Below are 15,635 nucleotides of genomic sequence, written 5' to 3'. Positions count from 1 at the left end.
GTCCATCCAGGCCCTAATGTCCTTTAGACAGGCCTCAAGTTTAGATAGCTGATTTGTCTCACCTGACTTCATTGATACATACAGTTGGGTATCATCAGCATAGCAGTGGAAGTTAACAGAGTATTTTCTCATAACATTACCAAGGGGGATCATATAGATACAGAAGAGGATTGGACCTAGCACAGAGCCCTGAGGAACCCCGTAGCTTACTTTAGTGTACACAGAAGACTTATTATTCACGTGTACAAACTGGTACCTATCAGATAGGTAGGACTTAAACCAGTTTAGGGCAGTCCCTGTGATTCCAAGTAATTTCTCTAATCTCTCTAGTAGAATATAGTGATCTATAGTGTCAAAAGCTGCACTAAGTGTAGTTAAACTACGTCAACTAATAAAGAATGAGTTGCTCCAGAGCGTAGGCATTAGATGTCAAATACATTTTATTTCTTTTATTTTGCTACATTCCTTGACATTTTTTAAATCTCATGTTTTATACTTTTTAATTTTTTGTAATTCAAATGTAGTTTTTCTGCTACATATTTTATTTTCGTCTTAACAAATAAAGTCGTATTGGACTGGATTGGAAAGACATTGCAGGAAGTAGTTTGAGGGAGTTTGTTGTGTCTCTGCAACATCTCCTGATTGGCTGCAGGGTTTCTTATGTTTCTAATGGCCTCTATGTTTCACTGACGTCGTTGAGGGAAGTCAGGCTGGCGTTCATGGTGCCGTCTGTCTTTACGTCAGATGTGACCTGGAACATCAGAACAAGAACATGACACACATATAAAGGAATCCTCAACCCAAATGACAAAGACAACTCAACTGGAAAACTATGATATATAACCTTTACTGCTGCATGGAAAGTTTGGCCTATGGATTGGACCAGTAGTTCCCAAACTTTTCCCAGTCCTGTACCCCATCAGATATTTAACCTGAAGCCTTGTGCCCCCTACTCCTGCACACTTAAACATAATAATGTAATCTCAGATAAAATGTGTAATTTGCTCCATTTATATTCGTTTCAAATTCTGGATTTTAATTCACATACCCCCTATGACACTTGTATCAAATTCAAGGACCAAGGGCCATATCTGGCCCTTTGGAGAAAGTAAAAATGACAGAGGAAACATGAATCATTGTGAAAATGAAACTCAACAATATTTGCAGGGCTCACAGTTTTCTCGCTGCCTATATCACATGATTGCAGTCATCTTTAAAGTGAAACTGAAAATTTGTACAAAATCCTTACATTTTCCTCAAATTATGACATGATTTCTCTAAATTAATTAGAAATTGGTCACAAAATTAAAGTGAAGATCACTTATTGCTTGGATAATAGTTTTTTTTAAAACATATTTTGTATTTAATGTATACGTAGAGGAGGAAACTAGGGCACAATAATGTTGAAATAAACGTTTGCAGTCTTACATTTATATTTATTATGTAGCCTAAAAATTAAATGTATTGTTACAGAACATATGTCCAGGATTAAAATCTCAGAGAAAAGAATCATAAAGGCATAAAGCTCTGTGAGTTACTTCACTGCTTCATGTCCACATACAGGACTGTTAAAAAACATAATCCAATAAAAAATAAAACGGTCATTTTTATGCTTTTTTTTTTTCAAAAGTTCTGGGACACTTTGAGCCAATTCGATTCAGCTGTGGATTTAAGCGACAAAATGCACTCCACTTTGTAAGGCCCATTAAAGCATGTTTTTAAGAAAATATTTGTTAAGAATTAAAAGGAAAAACTGAAGGATGTGACTGCTGACCTGACTGGAGGACATTTCTGTAGAACTTTCCTCACTCTCTGATGATGATTTAGATTTTTCCACAGTGCTCCTCTTCCGACAACGAAAAACACTCAATACTCTCCTGCAACTCTGTGAACTGAACCCACACAACAAACAGGCTTTCACTCGTTTACCATCTACACCAGGGCTGTCAGACTCATTTCAGTTCAAAGGCCACATTTGGACCAGTTTGATCTGAAGTGGGCCCAACCACACAACTCCAAGCATTTGTTAAGAAACATTTTTGGAATTTTTCTTACATCTTTTGTCCCAAGATCTTCATTTTTCTCACCAATTTGTTCTTTTTCTTTACTGCAACCGAACAGAGGAGATTAATAATGTGATCATAACAACAATAAGGATGAAAGAGGACTGTTTAGGTAAACAAGCGGCCAACCTTTTCCTTGCTTTTCTACCTCTTCCATCTCAGGATCCGATTCCTCAATGAAGCTCAACAGAGGCTTCCTGATCAGGGACAGAATTCAAAGAGATTTTTAGGAAGAATTAAATCTCAATCACCAAATATTCCATTTGATTTATTTGTGTAGATTATCGACTTTCAACCACAATTTTCTCAGGTGAACAACTAAATATAGAAATATTAAACACAGGCTGCTTTGTAAACAAAGGTAAACCTGAATCTGGAATTTTGTGTGTTGAAAGAATAAAAAGTGATGTCATTTCCTTAAGTTGTAGGTTATTACTTGGCGCATTCACGATCGGGCATCCTGATAGCCTGAATATTTGTTCTAGTTCCTTCATTCTTCATTCTAAAAGTAGCAACGTAGATTACAGAGTGTAGATTGTACTTAAGTGTGAGTAAAATTATACTTCCACTTGGGAAAAAATACTCAATGTACAATTACCCAAAAAATCTAATTAAAACAGTGACTTTCAGTATTTGTATTTTATTTGATTATAAATAAAGTTATTATTTTCCAAATAATGAAACTGATAGATTATATTGCGCTCTAATAGCATTTTTTTTTTTTTTTTTGGTGAAATGATCAGATTTGGGTAAATTCTACCTTCTCCACACAATTATTTCAATTACACTGAGAAACATAGTGTTGACTAAAATTGTATAAATCTTAAAGAATCAACCACATCAGACTAACATCTAACCTGAAGTGTGTACATAACTTTACTAGGTTTCAATCATTAATTTATTTTAATGTGATATGTATTGCTTTAACTGAGGTAAAAAAAAAAAAAAAAAAATCGTCATATCCATATGTGTCTCCAGGGTCTCTGTTGTGAAGTTGTTTTCAGCGCACACAGGGGGGCAGACGTCACCTGCTCAGTAGCTGATTCTCTTCCACAGAGACTTTAAATGCTTTCAGTCCAGTTTTCACACTGTCAAAAAGCACATCTTTGTTTTGCTCCACCTCTGATGTGAGGATGCCGATTTTCACCTTGGAAATGCTTCTTTTCTTGCTTGACCTCAGTGGGCGGGGCCTCCGCTAATATTAAAATTTACCATTTAGATTTACCATTTAGCATCTGGATTTAATATTTAACATCTAGAATAAAATTTAACATTTAGATTTAGGTTTAACATTTAGATTTAATATTTTACAGGCGGAACAGGAGGGCATAACACGTAAATATTGATCGAATTCAGCCGCCGCATTTATCAACACCCGATCATTTGTACGCTGGGATTGGTCAGATACGAATGTTTCATGAATCACGCATTGGTCCTGTAGTACGACCACATTTGCACTCAGATTTGCACCATTTTTACGCAAGGTTGATAAATGAGGGCCATTGAGTGCAAATTTAATTCAGCTGAGCCAATTCTACACATGCCTTTCTTTTTTTAAACGGTGCAACAACATTTTTGCACAGAACAAAATTGGCGATAAATAATCATATGTATTTTTAGTTGTAATAAATCATAATCCGAGTTTATGGTATCATGATCTGCTTGGAATTTACATTTGTGATTCACGTGTGTTTTCTGATGTGTATGTACAGCTTTCTTTTCTTCATTTTTTTCTGATCTTACTTTTCTGTAAGGCTCCCAGAAGTTTCCGTTCTCTGACTCTCCACCGGCCTGACGAGCGTCAGTGCCACCTCCTTCCTGAGCTCAGGCTTGGGTATTGTCTTCGCTGGAGTCTTTTCAGATATGGTGCTTGAATCCTCTGACAGCTCCTGTATAGGATCCAAGATTGGAACAGACACTGGCCTCATCGTGGAAACTCTCTTCTGTTGGGGCTCTGGTGCAGGTGAACTCTTGATGACTGGTACTTCTTCTTCTTCTGCTGCTTCTTCTTTTTGTTCTTCTTCTTCTTCTTTGATGGGTGGGTTTAAATAAATGCTCTTTATCTGTTCCCTCTGAGCTTGGATGATGAGCTTCTTCTTCCGCAGAATCCGGGACATCTTATGGTTCTCAGACTGGTACATCTGCATTTGGCTCAGCTCATCCATCAGCCTGTCAGTCTCAGATTTGTGCTGAGCTTTGACTCCCTGCAACCTGGATTTCCATTTTTGACTATGTTTCTTTTTTTGCTGCTCCAACATCTGGATTGTCTGGCTCTGGATCTCCTTGTAGATGTCTCTCTGCTGCTGCGAGTCCACAGGGTTGATAAGTATCTCCTGCCTGACAAGTTGATTCTGACTGACTTTGTCCAGAGCATGGAGGTTTTGGTTGTAGAGGGACTCCATCTCCCTGAGCAAGCTATTTTTGGTGTCGTCGAGCTTGCGATCCAACTGGGCCATCGCCTCGTCGCTGACACGAGTCGCTCTCAGCAGGTCTTTCTGTGACTGCTGCTTCATTTCCAGAAATGTTTTGGCTTCAATAGTCTGCCGCTGCTCATTGATCTGCTCCTTTAGTCTATTGAGCTCTGATTTGAGGCTGATGTTCTCTGATTTGAGGCAGATGTTCTCTGATTTGAGGCTGATGTTCTCTGTTTTGAGGCTGTTGACCAGAGATGTATTGTTTGTGATGGGCTTCAGCTCGATGTCATGCTCCTCCTGCTTTTTCAGCTGCCCGAGCAGCTGCTTGTGCTCCCTATCGCACTCAGTCAGCCGCTCCTCGACAGCGACCAGGTTGTAGGTGAGGACCTCCTGGGAGTACAAGAGCCACTCCAGGGAGAGCTGAGCCAGCCTCAGCAGCTTCACTAAGGAGGGATCAATGGGGTTTCTGCAGCGGACGCAGCACTCGCCCTCCAGGCTGCAGAAGGTCACCATGCTGATGTGCTCCTGCAGCATGTCCACGTCCACCTGGCTCACCACCAGGTCCACGTCCACCGCGATGATCCGCCTCCAGTCCACGCTCTCCCGGCGCAGGTGGAATTTGAATGGAGTCATGGCTGGTGCTGGTGCAGGGCTCCTATGGGTGTAACCACCATAGGGATAATGAACTCCTTCTAGGAAAAGCTGAAAGGGAAACAGCAGATATGAACCCCCATGTTATGGGACACCGATTGTAAAGTTGTGCAAGTTAAATTAAACAGCAACTTTTCGTACCACTGAGCAGCAAAACATTTTTTCTTTTTTGTTACTTTTGTCCAGATTTACAGCAACATTTGGAAAATTTGTGATAATTTTCTTCTCCTAAAGATATAATGTCAATGGTAAATCGAAATCTGGATGCTAAATGTTAAATTTAAATCTAAATGTTAAATCTGAATGTAAAATTTAAATGTTATGGGTCAAACTCAATATTTAACTAATAAGTTTAAATTAAGCATTCAATATTTAGATTTAACATTTAGAATTAACATTTAGATTCAACATTTAGATGTAAGATTTAGATGTAACATTTATATTTACCATTCAGCATCTCGATTTAACATTTAGCATCTGGATTAAAATTTAACCTTTAGATTTAAATGTAACATTAAGATTTAATATTTTACATGTAGTTTTAGATTTTTACAAGAAAAAATATCAAATTTCACAAGTATTGCTCTAAATCTGGTTAAATAAATACATTCACAAAAGTTTTTTTTAAATGTTGTTTGTTGCTAAATGTTGCCAAAAGCTGCTCTTTGCCATCGGCGCCCCATAACATGTGAGAACTAAAACAGACAAAGATCACATGGACACACTGCACTGCTCATCGTTTTATTTCATGTTTGAAAGGCTTCATTTTTTTACGTGTATAGATTTGAGATTTATATAATTATATTTTCATATTAAATAAATGTAATAATTAAAAAACTTTGTCATTTAGTGTTTGAATAGTTTATCATTTTAACTTCCACTCTGATGTAACTTAAGAGTTTTGTTTTGGGTTTCCGTCTTATTTTATACAATTTTAAAGACCTTTTTTATTTTTATTTTTTCATTGTTTGCCTAGTTTGTGGGTGTTTACTAAATTTGCACTTGTTTACCTGTAAATAAAACATGACAACCAATGAAAACTCAAGATTTTGTTCATATCCTGCATGTTAAAGTGCATCTTTGTGTGTAAACATTAACAAGTATCAAGAACAGTCCTTACTAGTTAGCTATTTTGGGTCTATTGTGAATTTACAAGTCAATTGGTGATGCTTTATAATTGTATCAGATGCTAAAGGGGCTGAAAAGGGCACACATTCATGTTTGGATCTATTTGTGACTGCAATTTATTTATATATTTGTTATTTTATAATACCAGTGCAGTGCCGTAGGAAGTATGTCTATAGAAAGGTGGGAGGTTAAGTAGCTTTTTCATGGATGGTTTAAAAGCTTTCATTTGAAATTTCTCTTTAATTTAGAATAAAAGTAAAATCCTCTTTCAACAGACCTTGTAAACACTCAATTCCTAATGCAAATTTAATTCTGAAACACACACGATTCATTATAACTTACCTTAGGTACAAACATTGCTCACTGAGGACTCCTGCTCAATATTTAAGGGGTGTGTTAAAAATTATAGACCTACTTTAGTCGTTTTTAATGTGTTGTCTCTACATTCTACATGGCTTTCAAATTCTGGAATCCATTACCTTAACGACCTGTCAACAATGAGCTGTTCTAACTTATCCTGAGTTACCATGACTACCTGTCAACAATGAGCTGTTCTAACTTATCCTGAGTTAACATGACTACCTGTCAACAATGAGCTGTTCTAACTATAGTTGCAAGATACCCGCAGTACCCCGCGGTGCCAAATTGTGACAACCTACTACCTACAATACTAGAAATTCTACACGACGTTACTACCGTGTATTACGATACTACCGGTACCAGTTTACTACATAGCAGCTGCCTCTACTCTTTTCCGGGCTTCTCACTGTACAGTCTAAGCTCACTGCACGCTATTTACTTGAAAACATACCAACATGGCAACCAGACTCCACAGGTGCTGAATATTTGGCTGTTTGCCTGTTACTGGTGACGTCAGGAGATATGATTGGCAGTGTCCGCATTCTGGGTCCGCCCGTCTGTTAGCTGATTGGCTGTTTGTGTGTTTCTGCTGGCAAGAAGGAACTGAAGACAGCTCCGCTTCGACAGAAACTTGCTTCAAAACGATCAACAAGCTGAAGTTCTGTCGTCTCGCCTGGACGCATGCACGGCTGCAGTCACAAACACGAGAGAACACATGGTAGAAGCACTCAAAAAAACAAACTCTAAAAGTCTCATTTGGAACTATTTTGGCTTTAAACGAGGCAGAGACGGTAAAGCAGAAGGAGGTCCACTGTGCAGGCGCTGTTACCAGTTATAGGAGCCAAAGGAAGAACACATTATTGTTTTGTTTTTTCGCACGGACTCAAAGCGATCTTTTTTTTTTTTTTTTTTTTTTTTTTAATAAAAAAAAAATTACAAACAATATTTACAGCATATATACATACAGAGGAGATATCATATCCAATCCAACCATAAAACACCAGTGACATCACCCAAAAAATGCATCCAAATATAGTTTTCACAGGGAATCAGCTCCTGTTTGTATTTCATCCTCTATGGTTTATTATATTGGAGAAGTATTATTGTCAAATTGTAAAAAAAAAAAAAAAAATACGACAGTGAATTTGTTATATATATTAGTTAAACAAATTAATGTGCAAAGGAAACAATTGAATTTCAAACATATAAATTCTAACTTTATTTATTAGTTTTTTATTGCTCATATGCTTTTGTTCATGTACTCTTATCATGCACCAAACAACACTATACATAATTAATAAGTTTATCTAACTTGTACAAATACATTGCAGTTCATAAAAATAATACCAATAAAAAAAAGGCTTCAGTATTGAATATTAACCGAAACCGTGATACTTTGTTTGATATCGTGGTTACTCATTTTGGTATCGTGACATCTCTAGTTCTAACTTATCCTGAGTTACCATGACTACCTGTCAAAATTCAGCTGTTCTGCAAAGCTGCATTTAAGGCAATTTTATGAAATAATTCATGAACAGTATCATTGCAGTTGAAACAAATCTGACGTTGCACACCCTTGAATCAAGCAGCAGCCATGTTGAAAGTCTCAGGTCAGACCGTCTGCTTATTCAGCTTTAAACTCCGAATATCTCATTCAGTTTAAAGCTTAATTGTATGAACTTTGGACAGGAATTTTATTTTATTGTCCTGTTCATAATTCCACAATCACTTGTATTGTAAAATGTATAGAACAGTAGATGTAAAATGTAGCAACACTCTTTGAGTTACACTACTTTAAGTTCTCAGTGTAGTTTTTTCTTTCTTTCATTTTTTATTTAAATTGTTTGTTTTGTCCATTAATATTTTTTGTTTTTATTAAACAACGGATGTGTGTATTGCTAAAATAAGTGTGATAGGTGTAACTTTATTTTGATTAGACTATTTTACGTTCTCTTTGGGGATGTTTTTTCATTTGTTATTTATATTCTCAATGTGTTATTCATAAATATTTTTATTTTGTGAAAGAACTAGCATTGCTAAAAATGCATATGATTGGTGTAATTTTATTTTGATCACACTATTTTAAGTTCTCTGAGAGCATATTTCTCCAGTATTAGCTTCCCTTCATTGGCTTCCTGTAAAATCTAGAATAGAGTTTAAAATCCTCCTGTTAACATACAAATCTCTACATGATCAACCTCCTGTATATCTTAAAGACCTGTTAGTGACCTATCATCTGGGCAGATCACTCAGTTTGCTGGTCTACTGGAAGTTCCTAAAGTGTCCAGAAGTAGAATTGGAGGAAAAGCGTTCAGCTACCAGGCTCCTCACCTTTAGAACCAGCTCCCATTCTTAGTACGAGAAGCTGCTACTCTCTCCACCTTTAAAGCTAAACTCAAAACCTACTTATTTACGTATAGTGTATGATAGAAAATACCTAAAGTGGACATGGTCTCGTCTGTAATGGTCACAATAACTGACCATTACAATTAATGGTCAGTTATTGTGACCATTACAGACGAGGTAAACACCTCAGACCATTACGTGCAAGTAACACTGAGCCTTCAAGGAATTTACAAATATACAAAACACTGCAATGTAAAGGCCTTAAAGGTGCAGTCCGCAACTCTCAGATCCCTCTCTCCCCCTCCCTCTCAGCTGCTCTCTTGCCCTGCTGCGCGCACATGAACACATGCACCACAGAGTTCCAGTGTAACAATTACAAATCAAACATAATGTAAATCAAGCAGCAGTAACTACCTTTCAAGCAGAAAAGTTGCTAATTTCATCTTCTACTCCTCCAGACCATACACTGTAAAAAAGCTGACGCTACAGCTCAGCTCTGGGAAAGGGGCGGGGCCTGTGAGAAACAGCTGTCAGACAGTCCATCAAACACAAACCTGGCTCTGATTGGTTCTTTTTGCTCGGTTGCGTTGCATTCTGGCAATCTGCCAAAGGCTGCAGAAGCAGCAGGAGGGCTCAATGAGTCTGTTTTTTCACACAAACTACTAGTTTTTTATAAAACTGTCCTTACATAGTGACAGCTTTAGCAAATATGACAAAAAGTCACCTTTATAAGAGTTGCAGACTGCACTTTTAAACAAAAGCTTTCAAAACTTTATCAATAAGAAGAAGATATGTTTTCATTCTTTATTTGTGAAGCAAAGTCTCCAACTTTGACAGTCAAATTGTTTTTCATCAACAAAGATTTGTTACACATTTGTTATTCTTCATTGGAATTTTATTTTTTCATATTGTATTGTGAGGCCTATATTGTATTTATGTATGTAATTGCGTAATTGATAATTATTACAATTACGGCATGAAAAAAATCTGTTGCTGCCGTAATCATGTTCAAATTGTAATTGTGTTCATATAATTAACTTTGTAATTAAAGTTTCCATGAAAATTCTATAAAAAATGTCAATTATAATTTAACACAAAACTGGGGAAGCACGTTACAGTTCTATGTACAGTTCTACAAAAATGTAGTTAACAATTATTAAAATGTGTATCTAGCGTTCCCACATTTTACCAATTTAAAATAGTATAAATCTAGGGGTATACTGACAAAAAACTCAAGATTTCCTCACCAAAAATATTAAAACCTTTATTTTCATTGATAAGGAAGCCTAACAAGTTAACCATTAGTGATGCTAACAGAAAGCTAACACAACAGTTAGGTTAACTTTTATAGGATTATTTATTTCAGGCTCAGTAAATGTGATTAAATGTAATTGAAATGCAGTAATTGAGAACGTAATTGCAATTGACTTTTTGAGGATAAAAAATAATTGTGATCGAATTGTATTTGGAAAAAATGCTGGTCATTGTAGTTGTAATTGAATTGTAATTGTAACTGACAAATGTAATTGACCCCAACCCTGTTGTGAGGCTGGGCTCGTGTCGCGGCTGAAGGAGCAGCAGCCGCTGCCGTCGGAGGCCCAGCGCTCGGTCCTCCTAGCCGCATCGGTGGAGCCCCCCCCCATTCCCTGGCATTGTTGTCGGCCCACTTCGCCGGGGAACAGCATGGCGGACGGGGGGAATCCTAATAATCTTTAGGATTAATCGTACTTCCTTGTGGAGGTGATTTGTTCATGTTGATGTTGTCCTCCACACAGAGCTGACGTGCTTGTAAGAACGCAGATGTTCTTTGCAGAACTTCAGTGAAAGTCACCATCATGTCATGTTGTAGACCTTATCAACTCCTTCCTGACTCATCTGGGTTGGATTTCATTGAACCTGAGGATGAAAACCCAGACAAGGATCTCCTCAGGGTTGTTGGTTTCATTAGGTTTCTTCCTAAAATAAAACAAATGAAGCACGTGTAGCTGTGACATGTATCCATGCAAAACAATGATTAGATTTTCATGGAGTAATTTATATTGGGTAAAATATAACAATGATATCAGGTCATACACAACTAGACTCAGGGGTGAGGTTTTACCGGCCAAAATATTTTTGTTACCGACCCACAAACTTTTTTATAACCACAACTTTAACCAACAAATATTCTGGAAACACTAAATAGCATAAAGATAACTGCAAGATGCTCAATGATTGTTTTTCAGTAAGGAACAAAATAAGTCAAAATACAGTTAAAACAAGCACAAATTTTATTTTCAACATTAGCAGCATCATATGAAAACACCACAGTTACTTACTTCCCAGTGGTGGGTGCACCAATAAAATGTAAACTGATGTCTTTCTTTCATAATTGTAGACATTTTATTCACATGATTTTTTTTGTTTTTGAGTTTGTCACAATTAAGTCTTTTTGGAAAAAATAAATAAAAAAATTATAGGAAAGTCGGCTTATTGGAGGAGCCTGCCAATGGTGAGTTACCTATATTTTTTACTCGGCAAAACATAATTTTACCCATATTTGGCGAGTGGCACGTTAAACCCTGGAGGAGCCTAATAGCTGAAAACTCTGACACCCATTTAAATTCTAGATACACTAGAAACGTCCAGTAGACAAGCAAACAGTGGAAAGTTCTGCCTGGACAATAGGTCATTAACAGGTCTTTAAGATATATAGAAACTTGATCATGTAGAGCTTTGTATGCTAACAGGAAGATTTTATTATTATTTTATTTTTCTATTCTAGATTTTAGAAGCCAATACTGGAGAGATATGCTCTCTCCTGTTAGTACCTGTTAGTATTTTGCCTGCAGCATTCTGATTTAACTGGAGATTTGGTTGAGAAGGAGAACGTTACGGCTCATCCAGCATGTGATGTATTTAAGACAGGTCTAGAGTTTTAATAACTGATGAGTTTCATCTGATTTAATTTTTTGACGATTAGATCTGTGTATCATTCACAAATCAACGGAAATTTAAATTATGATAGTGTTACCGAGTGGAAGCATATATAATGTAGAGAGTAATGGTCCTAAAACTGAACCTTGTGGAACTCCGTGATTAATTCTGGCATGCCCTGAGGTAAGATTATTAACATGAACAAAGTGGGTTCTGTCTGATAGGTAGGATTGAAACCAACCAACCCTCCAGATCGCTTAATTGAGCTCACAGGACATTATTACTCAAATTTACATCAAATATTAGCCCAGGAGTGTGAAACTAATTTTAGTTCATGGCCACATTCAACCCAGTTTCATTTAAAGTAGGCCAGAGTAGGAAAAACAATCGAAGCATTATCAAAAACATTTCACACACGTTTTTGTGCGTGTGTATTCTGCAAGTATTAATCATAACTGCAGGGAGCAATTTAGCTTTGTCTGTAATGTTTAAAAACTGATCTGTAAAGAAGTTGAAGTCATCACTGCTCAGGTTAACAGGAGTAGATGCTCTACATTGCTGTGAATTTTGATGTTTGTTTTATTAATGAATAATAGGAAGTTTTGGCTTTACGAAGAGATTTATTATAGGATAACAAACTCTTTCTCCACGCTTCAAGAAGTCCCACCAATTTTGATGAAAACCACTTCCTTTCACAACACAATTCAGTATTATTGCAAGGTGCCACCCTTTTATGGTGAAGAAAGTGAACGGACAGAATGGGATTATAAGAATAAATCTTAAAATGATCATCATCTAAGTTTGTTTTCTGAATCTAATAGTGAGGTAAATGTTGTATTCAGTTATTTTCATTACTAACAAAGTTTAGTTTCATTTGGGTTAGTAATGTTGTGAGTTTTTCAAAGTAATAGAGAAAATGATGGTAAAAGAAGTGAACGGTTGAGAGCAGTAAAGCATGAAGCCATTTATTCATCATGCCAAACCATGACAGAAGCACACTTCAAAGAACTCTATTCATGCTGAACTCCTTTCATAGACAAATTTAACTTTAATTATTTTAAAACCTAAACACTCAGCTTGTAAGGAATTTACAAATATACAAAACACTGCAATGTAAAGAGTACCTTTACTCTGGAAAGTAAATACTTAGATCGTCATCATCATGTCTGTTAGGCACATTTTTAAATACTGAGCTACAATCGCTTTTAGCGGCTAAAGACAAACGCCTTACTGTAAGAGAGTGATACCACTTTGTTCTCCAACCACGTACAATTGCGACATTCAAAAACCTATTCACAAAAAAACACTTCTTACATTCTCACAGAGGAGACTGAACCTGAAGACCACAGAAGTGATAATAACAGAGCTGTGAAAAAAAAAGCAAAATAAATGTGTAATCTGTGGATAATGTGACCTTGTGTATAATGTGAATTGTTTTTTTGGGTTTTTTTTTTAAAAAACTTTTTAAACCACTTTTAAAGCTTCCTTATCATGCACCAACGATCAGAATTTTCAGCAAATAAGAAAAGAAAACCCATAACAAGCAGCATGTGTCGGTACGCTGCTCAGTCCAGGAGGGAGAGTGGATTTCCTCACACGGACAGAACAGCAGAAACAAACCAAAGAATCATCATGAGTTTAGAAAATGGTGAGGAATCAGCACAGCAGAGTCTTTCCAGGAGAGAGTGGTGGTTATAGTGGAGAAAGAGCTGAGACTATGATGGTTACTGAGGAGAAGGATGAGGCAGAGGAGCAGGTCACAGGCGAGTCAGGCTGTCGTTACCGTTCTCCAGGTTCTCGTTACTCTCGTAGCAGCCAGAGTCCCGTGGTGAGTCTCCCAATAGGCCACGCCTCTCCTGGAGCAGCTTCTCCTCAGAGCCTCCAGATGCACTGCCCTGCTCAGGGTCACTGCTTCCTGCAGGACACATTAACACCAACAGGGGGCAGACTGTAACATCACACGAGCTTAGGTTGGAATGCAAATCACTCAATCAAACTCAAGGCCCAGGGACCGAAACCAATTTTTTTTTAGAATTCAACCAACCAAATTTAGTGTTTCAAAAATAGCTGTTGAAAACACATATATAATGTTTTTAAAAGCATAAATCTGTATATTTTCCTGTGCAACCTGCATTTCACAGCATGCCTGTCAAAAGAAAAGTTTTTTTCAAAATAAAAGACAAAACGCTGCTTTAGAGCAGTGATTCTCTAACTTCTTTGGCTCAACTACCCCTTTTCTCTTATTTCTGAATCCAAGAACCCCCTTTGTCCGACAACAACATTTTGCTTAGACAACTATTTAAAACAACTATAGAGCATAATGAAGGAATGAACGAGTGATAACACACATTTTAAAGAATCCTACATTGTAAATAAGTGGAAAGAAACAGTATTTAATGCAGTGGTTTTTTGGATCGTGACCCCATTCTGATATCTGATATTCCAAAGACATTTTTTTCTAGAGTTACTTTTTGATCACGTTTGAGCTCAAATATATTTATTTATTTATTTTTACTGCATTTTAGTTTAATTAGTTCCACAAAGTGAAAGTATAGAAATACAGTTGTTTAAGATTGTGTGCCGTTTTAAACTAAAAAATTTTCAGGAATTTCAGGTGAACCCATATTGGGTCCTGAACCCAAGGTTGGAAAAACCTGGTTTAGTGGCACCTAAATAGATTTATTTCTATAGTTTGTATCTTCTTAAAAAAACACCCCTAAAGAATACACAAAAGATGATTACAATAATGCAATATAAAAAAGTGGATTATCATTCTTTTTGCAAGAATAAATCATTCATTGCTGTTAAAAAAAAACTTTGCACTACATGTAGTGTTAACCTTTGATGATGACAATTACATTTTTTTTTATTATTATTATTTTTTATGGAGAAATACATTTAACATCTTACACAGAAATTGGGTCTCAAAATCAAGGAATTTAGAAGTGAAGATCCTGTAGGGACTCAAATATGTCATTTATTGCTTGGATGAAGATGTCATTTAGTGCAAACTAGGGCACAATCATGCAGGTATGTCACTGATCCACCCACCGTCGTACTCCTGTAGCAGCTCTACGGCTGTGAGCAGCACCGCTCTGTCCTGAGGGTCTCTGATGTTTAGCTCATCCAGGTCCTCCTCCTCCAGCAGCTTGAACGTGTCTAAGTCCTCGTAGCCATTGAAGAGGAAGGTGGGAAGATGTTCCTGCAGAGAGGACGGGACAAGAAAACAGGATGATTCACATCTGAGGAAATCATTCATTTGATAACGAGTTTTTAAATAAAGTCTAGTATTAACTTACAACTCTTTATTGTAAATACTGTGCAGAGGTGAAAGTAATGGATTACAAGTTACTGAGTTTCTTTGATGGGTACTTGTACATTTTGGAGTATATTTTTAAATCAGTCATTTTACTTGTACTTAAGTACGCTTTAAAAGAAGTAAAGTAATTCATTACATTACAACACCCAACCGTTACAGAGTAAATTATTATTTTTTGTTTTAGAATGATCAACCGTCATTGTGAAACTACTAAAAATGTAATGTCCAGACAACAATCAAATGCATCACATCATAACCGACCAATCAGATTAAACCTAATGCACAGCGCCTGTTTTAGAGTTCGCTACTTTTTACTTGTGCTTGAGTATTTTATGTATGACTTACTTGTACTTCTACTTGAGTAGAATATTTCAGTATTCTTACACTTCTTATACTGTGTCTTTATGAGAATATGCTAACATGAACTTATCTGCTACT

General features: G+C 36.6%; 2 protein-coding genes across 6 annotated transcripts in view; both read right to left on the bottom strand.

The window, feature by feature from the left end:
* Window positions 1-545: 545 nt before the first annotated feature.
* Window positions 546-6,708, bottom strand: LOC114456685 (zinc finger protein Dzip1-like). Its single transcript, XM_028438621.1, has 6 exons — window positions 6,599-6,708; window positions 3,807-5,179; window positions 2,193-2,260; window positions 2,056-2,107; window positions 1,775-1,892; window positions 546-751 (listed from the first exon to the last, which is right to left on the bottom strand). The coding sequence occupies exons 1-6, from the start codon at window positions 6,611-6,613 to the stop codon at window positions 677-679; spliced, it is 1,701 nt and encodes a 566-aa protein (XP_028294422.1). The 5' UTR covers window positions 6,614-6,708; the 3' UTR covers window positions 546-676.
* Window positions 6,709-10,584: 3,876 nt separating this feature from the next.
* The window catches only part of LOC114456939 (SAM and SH3 domain-containing protein 1-like), an 88,785-nt gene continuing 83,734 nt past the window's right edge, over window positions 10,585-15,635 (bottom strand). For 3 of the 5 annotated variants that reach the window (XM_028439023.1, XM_028439025.1, XM_028439024.1), the window contains 3 exons: window positions 14,930-15,080; window positions 13,662-13,793; window positions 10,585-10,918 (listed from right to left, as the gene is read on the bottom strand). In XM_028439023.1, coding sequence (XP_028294824.1) covers window positions 10,818-10,918; window positions 13,662-13,793; window positions 14,930-15,080 — 384 coding nt within the window. In that variant the 3' untranslated portion in view covers window positions 10,585-10,817. Of the gene's footprint in view, window positions 10,919-12,829; window positions 13,794-14,929; window positions 15,081-15,635 lie in introns of those variants that run through there. The other 2 variants (XM_028439021.1, XM_028439022.1) reach the window with 2 other exon arrangements.

The sequence above is a fragment of the Gouania willdenowi genome, chromosome 22 (assembly GCF_900634775.1).
Source record: "Gouania willdenowi chromosome 22, fGouWil2.1, whole genome shotgun sequence".
Classification (NCBI taxonomy): Eukaryota; Metazoa; Chordata; class Actinopteri; order Blenniiformes; family Gobiesocidae; genus Gouania; species Gouania willdenowi.
This window is presented reverse-complemented; position numbering and strand designations above follow the sequence as displayed.